The sequence below is a fragment of the Sebastes fasciatus genome, chromosome 15, assembly GCF_043250625.1.
Source record: "Sebastes fasciatus isolate fSebFas1 chromosome 15, fSebFas1.pri, whole genome shotgun sequence".
In the NCBI taxonomy this organism is placed as follows: Eukaryota; Metazoa; Chordata; class Actinopteri; order Perciformes; family Sebastidae; genus Sebastes; species Sebastes fasciatus.
Window position 1 is genome coordinate 17318146 of NC_133809.1, and position 10637 is coordinate 17328782.

At 41.4% G+C, this 10637-nt stretch overlaps 1 protein-coding gene across 1 annotated transcript; it reads left to right on the forward strand.

Moving 5' to 3' along the window:
• The first annotated feature begins 1503 nt into the window (after positions 1–1503).
• Positions 1504–10062, forward strand: hspa4l (heat shock protein 4 like). Its single transcript, XM_074660718.1, has 19 exons — positions 1504–1832; positions 3077–3134; positions 3282–3422; positions 3602–3724; positions 3807–3906; positions 4100–4233; positions 4317–4561; positions 4641–4717; positions 4817–4968; positions 5520–5626; positions 5803–5936; positions 6776–6972; positions 7148–7222; positions 7577–7720; positions 8448–8573; positions 8677–8784; positions 8925–9044; positions 9380–9541; positions 9635–10062. Exons 1-19 carry the CDS (start codon positions 1726–1728, stop codon positions 9821–9823), a joined length of 2499 nt encoding a protein of 832 aa, XP_074516819.1. The 5' UTR covers positions 1504–1725; the 3' UTR covers positions 9824–10062.
• The last annotated feature ends 575 nt before the right edge of the window (positions 10063–10637 follow it).

Here is a 10637-nt window from a genome sequence, read left to right on the forward strand (position 1 = left end):
TGTTGCCTAAAATGGCTCTTTTGATAGTAAAGGTTGCTGACCTCTGCACTAACAGATTCAAAGATAGGCTACCTTTAATTAAGCACATTTAAAGATATCATAATTAGTTGAGTTAGTTAGTTAAATTAGTTTCTAGTTTATATATTATTTATTATAAAGGGACAGTGGGGTCACATTTTCTGACAACAGCCTCATGCGATGCTGGCTCTCTGCGGTCACAGATTTAGGTGGACACAGATTTCGATGTAACACTGACATGGGAGTTTAATTCCCTGTCCGACAGCTCTTGCTTCAATCTTTTTGCCACCCCTTGCAAGCTACAGATATTAATCTGTAACGCTAATAGATATAACTGTAATGTGCACACATCAAATCCTGAAGCACGTGACATTTGGACGGAGAAACTCAACCTGACATCTTTTTTTAAAATGTTTTATTAATTGTCAATAATCAATAGAACAATCACTATACAGGGAAGGTTAATTTTTGTTTTTCTGAACAACACTCACCCGTGACACAACACATCAATCAATCATACCTGACACCAACATACTGTACGCACAAACAGTCACAGCTGGCCACAAAAGACCTAACTGATTCTCAATCATGAGTACATACAATTCAAATTGGAGAGAATACAACACAGGGAGAGTATCCACAAATAAGTCATGAAATGATAATAACAATATATATATATATATACACATACATATACATACATACACATAAATACATAAGATAAGATAAGATATTCCTTTATTAGTCCCGCAGTGGGGAAATTTGCAGTGTACAGCAGCAAAGCGGGTAGTGCAAAAAACAAGATGCATCAGCTAACACAGTAAAAAAGAGCTAAACAAAGTGTAACAAAATATAAACCATTTAAATAGAAGGAAGTATAAAAATAGGAGCAGTATATACAGTATTGACAATAAACAGACTATTAACAAAATTGCACAAGTGGGAAATGATATTGCACAGTGAGAATGAATGAATGAATGAATGAATGAATGAATGAAACATGAAAATACATATACATATATACATACACATACATACACATATACATACACACATACACATATACGTACACATACATACACACACATACATACACATACATACATATATATAAAAATAGAAGAAAAAAAATAATAATAATAAAAATAATAATGATAATAATGAATAAATAAATTAAATTAAATTTAAAAAAAAAGGAAAAAGAAGATACTACTACTGTCTACTCAGAGATTACTGTAGTGGGTTTCTCAAAAAAACTGACATCTTAAATTGAGGGCAAACACGTCCATAATAAAGCCGCTGCTGGTTGTGACGTATTCCACGGTCCTCCTTTCCAGGGGATTCTAGACTTTTCTGTTATCGATTGGTGTTCGGACCAATCACAAGAGGGCACTGGGTGTGACGCAGCCAATCAGCGACGTGTGGGGGCGGGGCTTAGAGAGAATCAGTCGGTCATAGCCGCTGGGTGATGAGAGGGCCGCCTCGGAGAGAGAGGGAGAATCCGGTCTGGACATCATCATTGCTTCCCTGGGATTACTCTGAATGAGTTTGCTATAAACAGCTTGACTTACATAACAGCTAGTAATTCAGTTAGTTACTCCCCTCAGCTAGATTTCTTGTAGATTTTCCAGAGCAGAGGATATAGCTCTCCATTGTATGTATATAGGAGGATAATATTCTAAGAGGTAAATTGTAAGAGCGCTCATTATGTCAGTGGTAGGGATCGATGTGGGTTACCAGAACTGTTACATCGCTGTGGCCAGGAGCGGAGGCATTGAAACCATTGCCAACGAGTACAGTGACAGATGCACACCGTGAGTATAAATATTGACAGTCATCATCATCACTATGAAAATGAGTTTGTTACGCAGTGTGTTTGCGACTGGGAGGCGCACTGGCTGAGATGTGATGGTACATGTAGCAGGGGTGGTGGTGGTGGCGGCTGTGATGAGGCCTCTAGCTACTGGTTTTATTCACCGTCACAGCAGGTTAACGTAGGTCAAAATGTCGCTTAGACCCTTAGAATAAGACAGTTGACATGTCTACTGATGACCACCAACGATGCTGCAGTGCACCTCAAAGTTGACTGAGATGAGCAATTTACAGAAGACAGGATTTTATTTAGATTACATAGCATGTTAATATGTTAGTATACTGTAAGCTGTAGAGGAAAATAAATAGTTATTGACATGACAATATAGCCTACAAGGACCAGCCCAGACAGGGAATTAAGAGTGTATCATTATAGTGATACTATTTTGTGTTATTTATAGAGAATATAATAAATGAACTAATCATTTTGCATGTAGGTTTCTAACTCTGAGGGACATACTGGAGTACATTTGCTGCAGCATCCTGCAAACAGGGATGTGATGTTATTTAGATTACATAGCATGTTAATATGTTAGTATACTGTAAGCTGTTAAGGAAAATAAATATTGAAATGATATGTGCATCTATTATAGCCTACAAGGACCAGCCCAGAAATTACAAGGGTGTATCATAATAGTGATACTATTTTTGTTATTTATAGAGGATATAATTAATTAACTAATCATTTTGCATGTGAGTTTCTAACTCTGAGGGACATACTGGAGTACATTTGCTGCAGCATCTTGCAAACAGGGATGTGCAGCTGGGGGAAGGAGAATGAGCATTGCACCTTTAAGTGAGATATTTTTGTGGCGAAGGTGAAACTAGAGGGAGTGACTTGTCACTGCCAGCCAGTGTGAAATGGATCCCCAAACCTTGTATGACTAGAGGCATTCATCTCTGTCAGGTGGCTGCTAAAAGAATGAAGAGTTTGGGAGGTGATGTGTTTTTTTGGACAGGGAGAGCTTACTCTTTGAAGGTGAACTGTTCTGACTCACTGCCCTAGTTTGTGGTTCTTCCTCAGACTCCCTTGTGAAATTCCCTTAATCGAAATCTGCCTCTCAGCACTTGACATTTGACTCTGTCTGCAGCAGTCAGTCAATTACAGTTCTGCCACATCTTTTAACGGGATTGTTTCTGTTGCAGCCTACCTGATGATTTGCTGATGTCTTTTTCTTCCATCAAGGGCTTGTGTATCTTTGGCCTCCAAAAACCGCTTGATTGGAAATGCAGCCAAAAGTCAAGTAAGGTCCTTCATGGCAGTTTCTGTAATAAAAGCAACATTACACACTGAAATGATGACATAAACTGTTGTCTTTTTGATTATGAGTTTATAATCTTCACATTTTACAAAATAGCCACCATTTGTTCTGAGTGTCCTCTTATTTTAGATCACAACAAACTTCAAAAATACAGTCCATGGCTTCAAGAAGTTCCACGGCAGAGCATTTGATGACCCATTTGTCCAAGCGGAAAAACCCAAACTGCCTTACAGCTTACATAAACTGGCCAGTGGAAATGCTGGAATTAAGGTGAAGCACTGCATGCTTTCTCTCCGACCCTGACTGTATTCTGCTGTTCTTTGATTGGGATGCAGAGATGTCTTGTCTGTAATTCATCTCCAAACAACTCATTGGCTTTATGCTTAATTTACCTCATACTCTCTAGCTTTTAATTAGCCTCGCAGGTCCCAACCGTATCATGTTTACAGGTGCGTTATTTGGATGAGGACAAAGTGTTCACAGTGGAGCAGATCACAGGGATGCTGCTCACCAAGCTGAAGGAGACGTCAGAGAGCGCCCTGAAGAAGCCGGTGGTGGACTGTGTCATCTCCGTGAGTGATGAAGAACCTTTACAGTCGACATCATTCACAAAGTGGTTCGATGATGCGTATTGATTCGTGCTTTGTCTCGCAGGTCCCAAGTTTCTTCACAGATGCTGAGAGGCGATCTGTGTTTGACGCATCTCAAATCGCAGGGCTGAACTGTTTACGGCTAATTAATGACACCACTGCAGGTCAGTGTTCTCGGCGAAATTGATAACAGTTAAAGGACATTTAGTTTGTGCATTTGTGAATAATTGCACTAACCTTTGCTAAGTTTATATGGAGACACACTGAACTCTTGCATGGTATTAGCAGAGAAAATGAACTTCATAACTCCACCAACAGTGGATATCATGGCATTAATATTTGTGTTTGGATTCACAGTGGCTTTGGCCTACGGGATCTACAAACAGGACCTTCCTACTCCAGAAGAGAGGCCAAGAAACGTGGTATTTGTCGACATGGGGCATTCATCATTCCAGGTCTCCATCACCGCCTTCAACAAAGGCAAACTCAAGGTTAGCCTTCCACCTTTTCCCACCTCGATCCACACCTACACCTGCAGCTTTGAATCCCAACTCACTGTCAATTCTGCCGTCAGGTCCTCGCCACTGCATTTGACCTGTACCTCGGTGGGCGTAATTTTGACGAGGCGTTGGTAGATTACTTCTGCGAGGAGTTTAAGAGCAAGTACAAGCTAAATGTGAGGGAGAACCCGAGGGCTCTGCTGCGGCTGCACCAGGAGTGCGAGAAACTGAAGAGGCTGATGAGCGCCAACTCCTCCGATCTGCCTCTGAACATAGAGTGCTTCATGAATGACATTGATGTTTCCGGCAGGATGAACAGGTACAAATTTAAACTTTTCCTCCTTAACTCTATGGTGGAAATCTAGCATTATAAATGTTTTTTTCTTTGTAACCCACAGGGGCCAGTTTGAAGACATGTGTGCTCAATATCTGATGAAAGTAGAGATGCCACTGAAAGTCGTCCTTGAACAATCAAGTATGTGCCTCAAATGTGGTTAAATTTATGAAGTTATATTGCACGAATACTGTATATAGTAAGAATCCACTCACTCCTGTGTGTGTGTTTTGTGAGTAGAGCTGAGCCGGGATGATATCTATGCAGTGGAGATAGTTGGAGGAGCCACGAGAATCCCGTCTGTCAAAGAGAGAATCGCCAAGTTTTTCGGCAAAGACGTCGGCACCACGCTCAACGCAGACGAAGCGGTCGCCAGAGGCTGTGCACTTCAGGTGCGACTCTTCTCTTGACACTAGGGTTGTCCCGAATACCATTTTTTGGGCTTCGAAGCTTCGGTGAGAAATATACAAAGGTATTCGAAGCTTCGCGGCACAGCAGGCTGACATGTTCTTCTGTCTGTCTGTCTCCATCTCCGCCGGTTCAGTATCCGGGACAGTGCCGCTGCCGCACTTCTCTACACACACTCACACACAACGAACAGCGATAATAACAAATAATAATTCATGTTGAATATGAATAATGAATATTGTTGCGGGTTTATTCCTTATTTCATGGGCTATTTGGGGATTTATATGTTATTATTACATACTTATATATATTTTAAAAAATAATTTAAAAAAAGAACGAAGCATTCAAATAGCGATTTGGAGGTTGATTACCATGACAACAGTCCAAGCTTCGAAGCATTCGGGTCATCCCTACTTGATGCTAATATTTTCTTGTTTCGATTCACTGTACAAATATTCTGTAGCTTGTGAGATATAATGCAGTAAATGTGTGTTTATTTGTGTGGTGTGTGTGTGTGCTGTTTGTTTGGGTGTAGTGTGCAATTTTGTCTCCAGCATTTAAGGTGCGTGAATTCTCCATCACTGACGTGGTTCCCTTTCCTATCACGCTTCGCTGGAAATCACCAACAGAGGATGGATTGGGGTAAGCACATTTTATCTCAATTAGCCATATAAGGCAGACACAGTATACATAAAACAAGCCATTCTGTAGTCATTTCTCTATGTGCTGGGTCAGCCAGCTTGAAGATGCAGTATTTGCTGACTTTGTTTCAACAACCTGACTTGGCTTTTCTCTCCTACTACATTTTTTTGTCACAGAGAGTGTGAGGTGTTTAGTAAGAATCACGCTGCTCCGTTTTCCAAAGTGATCACCTTTCACAAGAAGGAACCCTTTGACCTTCAAGCCTTCTACAGCAGCCCTCAGGAGCTCCCCTACCCAGACCACAGGATAGGTAACGCTGCTCATTCTGCCTTCTCAAAGTCAGACATACCTGTAACCCAGGGTTAGGGTTAAGGCCCAGACACATCAACCTGACATCAAAGAACTAGCGGCAATGAAGGCCGTCACCTCACGTCCCCTTTGTTTTGAAAAACCGCCCAAGACTACAGCGACGGCCAGTTAGCACGTACGTTCTGCGCCTGCTTGAGAGGAAATAACTCTCCACACCAGCCGGCGGCGATGATATGTATTCGTCATTCAAAAAGGGAAACCGGAAGACAGAGGACGGCGGATATATAAGCCGCTGTTATGATACGTACATGAAACAAAGCGTCTTTTGCCGACCATTTTCACACCACTCTCACTCACCACTTGGCATCATTCCAGATGGTCTTGTCGTTGGAAAAATATCTGTGTATTGGAATGATCAGATGAGATGAAGATGAAAAATGAAAAGAGCCTTCTGTGTTTTTCCTCTTGACTTTACTTGTTGGCTTGCTTTCCTCACTTCCGCTTCTATTGTCGTGCACTGATTGGTTTAAGCTGAACAGCCAATCAGAGTGATTTATCTCACCGACGGGCTCAGCCGCCGATTCATCATGCTGAATCGGCCAAAAAAACTCAGACACAGACAGACTAGAGCCTACGGTGCGGGACACATTGCAAAAACTAGGCCGACAGACGCTCACCGACGGCCCCAAAATGTCCGACAGCCGATCGTCGGCTTGATGCGTCAGGGTGCGTCAGGGTGTTTAGGGCTGAGTCCCTACAGGGTGTCCTAATGGGGTACTCTCAGGTGGGATAATTGAAGCTCTTTAACAAACGACTCATTTTGTTTCCGTCTGCCACCAGGATGCTTCTCTGTACAGAACGTGGCTCCCCAGCCAGACGGGGACAGCTCTAAAGTGAAGGTCAAAGTGCGCGTTAACGTCCATGGCATCTTCAGCGTGTCCAGCGCCTCTCTGATTGAGAAGCAGAAAGGGGAGGGAGAGGACATGCAAATCGACTCTGAGCCAATGGTGCAGAATGAAGGCAGGCCAGAGGACCAGGTGAGATGATTTTGCCACAGTTTGTTTTGTGCAATCAAAATGTGTTTTTCTACATTTGTCTAATGTACAGTAACTGTTTATATTGTTTTTCTTATTATAACTCGAATACGAATTATTTGGTTATTTATATCTAATCTGGCTTTAATAAAATGGCTGAATGTGTGTTGTGTCTCAGACCAAAATGCAGGTGGACCAGGAAGGCCAAAGCCAGGGGGACCAGCAGAACGAGGACAACAGCTCCAGCAGTAAGGTCAGCTGGACTTAGTCAATTTAAAGATATGCGGATATTTTTTTTAAGCCAATGCTAGTATCCTGTGTTGATATGCAGATATGATACAGACACCAATCTTCACATTTGGTCTTTCAGACGTGCCTATATTGAGATAATGAAGTCACAAAAATGCAAATTCTAAGAAACTGAATTTATGTAAATAGTGCATATTGATGCATCGCTACAAGAGTAATATACAATAATTAGGCTGAAAAATATATTAGTACTAGTTTGGTGAAGTGCCACGTCTATAAAAACTATAGATTTACAAAAGAAATTATGTAAAGACTACAGCCGAAAGACTTAACTGTGTTTTCTGGTTTCCAAATCCAGGAGGGGGCGTCTGGGGAAAAGCAGGACCCAGCAGCGGGGGGAAGCAAGCCCAAAGTCAAAGTGAAGAGTATCGATCTGCCCATCGTGGCCAACAACATTCGACAGCTCGACTGTGACGTCCTCAACGACTTTGTGGAGTATGAGGCGAGTGTGCTGCTGCTGGCCTTTGGAAAAGCCGAGTCATGGTCTGATTGAGATGCTGATTGCCCGAGCACTAATGGATGCAGTGGGATTAAAACCTGATATGTGCTGTAATCGTCCTGTTGTGGTCTGGGATTGTTTCCCATGGTGACAGCTTATGTCTGTGTCAATAGGGCTTTCGGCATATGTATAGCTCTGGGCTTGAAATATTTTTTGGACCAGCCACAAAGGCTGGGGCCTCAGAGCGCCACCTACTGGTCTGCGGAAGTACTGGCATGGAAAAACTGGCATGGCCATTTTCAAAGGGGTACCTTGACCTCTAGATATCTGAATAAAAATGGGATCTATGGGTACCCTCGAGTCTCCCCTTTACATACCTTTATGTCTCGGATGCGGCGACACAAAATGCAGAGGCTTTTGAAACAAAGAAAGTGATGTTGGAGACAACCCTGTACGAGTAAAAGCTCCAAAGTGTGTGGTGAGGAAATATGACCCAGAATAATTTGGATTCATAATGGCAGGCAGTGATGGGTGAGGGCAAGCTGAATATTTATGTGGGTCAGTACACCTGACAGGGGCATAAAACATATTTATAGCCCAGGTGGTCCTCGGACATTTTTAACAATCGGAAGTGGGCCTCAAGTTAGAAAAGGTTGAGAGCCCGTGCTGTAAGGTATTGCTGCTTTTGTTTTACTCCCCTGTGACGTTGTTTGTGTTTTTTTCCTCACAGCATCAGATGATTATCCAGGACAAACTGGTGAAAGAGCAGAACGATGCAAAAAATGCTGTTGAGGAGTATGTATATGATCTGCGGGACAAACTTTGTGGGATCTATGAAAAGTATATCACTGAGGAGGTGAAGGCTGCTTTCTTACATACCTTTGATGACATTGCAACAAGCAAATGATCTACTACAGTGTTAACTTAATACCGGTTTTATGTATGGTCATTAATAACAGGACAGTAACCGGCTGACACTGATGCTGGAGGACACAGAGAACTGGCTGTACGAGGACGGAGAGGACCAACCTAAACAGGTCTATGAGGAGAAGCTGGATGCACTCAAGGTTTGTTTTTATTCATTTCTACTTTCAATTTCAGATGGGATTTTAACTAACTACTAGAAAACCTTTATCAACCTACTGAGGCTAAGAGGCATTTTAAAAGAATATCTGTCAACATTAACATCAGATCTGTTATTTTGCAGAGGTTAGGTCAACCCATTCAGGATCGGCACAGAGAGCAGGAGGACAGGCCGAGGGCTTTTGAAGAGCTCGGAAAGAAACTGCAACTCTACATGAAGTTTGTGGATTCCTATAAACAGAAGGTAAATCCTTTTGATCTAGGGATGCAATGCATTTACACATCTTCTTTAATAATTTAATAATAATGGGATTTATTTTTAAATTGGTTGATTTTGTACAATTCTTTACAAGTATGAATCTTTGTAGTCATCAAGGTCTGAGAAATTGCCAGTGCAATTTGCAGTGTTTTACCTGTGTGATATTTAACACACTGGTAAGTCTGCACATACTTTCTAAAATTGCTGTGTCACATTCATGTTTTTTTTTTTTTTTTTTGGTCTCAGTGACACCCACTGAAATTCTTTTGGATTTGTACATGCAATTTTAGTAATTTTTCTTGTCACAAATTCTCCTCTAGGATGAGCGATACCTGCATTTAAGTGCAGAGGAAATGAGCACTGTGGAGAAGTGTGCGAATGACAGCATGGTTTGGATGAACAGCATGATGAACGCACAGAGCAAACTCGGTATTACTCAAGATCCCATTGTTAAAGTAGCAGACATCATTGCCAAAATACAGGTATGTGAATGACTGTTTAAGATTGAATTACTACTTTAATTAGCAGTGAGTTTCTTTTGCCAACACGTGCTATATATGCTTCTTACTCACCAGGAAGTAGAGGATGTATGCAATCCAGTGATCAACAGGCCAAAACCCACAGTGGAGGAGGCCCCTGAGGTGAACGACCAAAACAGTGGAGCTCATAATGGCCCGACAGCCAAGCAAGCAGCAGAAGGGAAGGGAGATGCAAAGGGAAGCCAGCAGACAAAACCTGGCACGAAAGAGATGGAGGTGGACTGAGATCAGCGTCTGAGAAGCAAACTCTGCAACCATCACCGCGTTTACCACAACTGACCATTTAGACAGTAGAAACATCGATATCTGGGACCATTTCTCAATCATCACCAGTGGATTTTTTTTTTTTTTTTGTGCCCCTCCATTGGACTTTACCTTCTGAGGTTTTTGTTTTCATCCTTATGTGTGACAATGGTGTGCTTTACTTAATAAATGAAAGAATGATGCAATAGATGAAACTCTGATTTTGACGTAAAACTGTTTCCTCTGTACCACACAGGAAGGTTTGGTACTCTTTGTGTTTGCATTACATGTGTCTCATAAGCGTCCAGTATCAGCAGTAAATCCTATCACTCATAACAGAAATACATAGCGCTGTCCAAATATCTGCTTTTGCAGAACTATTAATTTGTATGCAGTAATACAAATTATATGTATTTGTATTTAATGAGTTTGAATTGATGTCCATGTCTAGAAACTGTAAATACTATTTTAGTAAATAAAAGCGGCCAGCATATATAATATATGTACATAAAGAACATATTCCTAGCACAATGGCAATGCTTGATACACCAAATCTCTTTAGTAAGTGATTGGCTGCCTATTTACTTGTTTTCTTGCATTTTTCCACACCTAAATCATGGGATTTAAAGATGGCAAAAAATAAATACATTTGTCTGTAAGACAAAATCTCTTTAGTCTGAAATTTGATTTTCTGAAGTGGAACATGAAATAAATTGGCCAAATCTATACTGTACTTGTGTCTGAGTGAAATCGGGATGAGATCGGGACAGCTCAAAAATGTAGAAAGAGTGGAGAT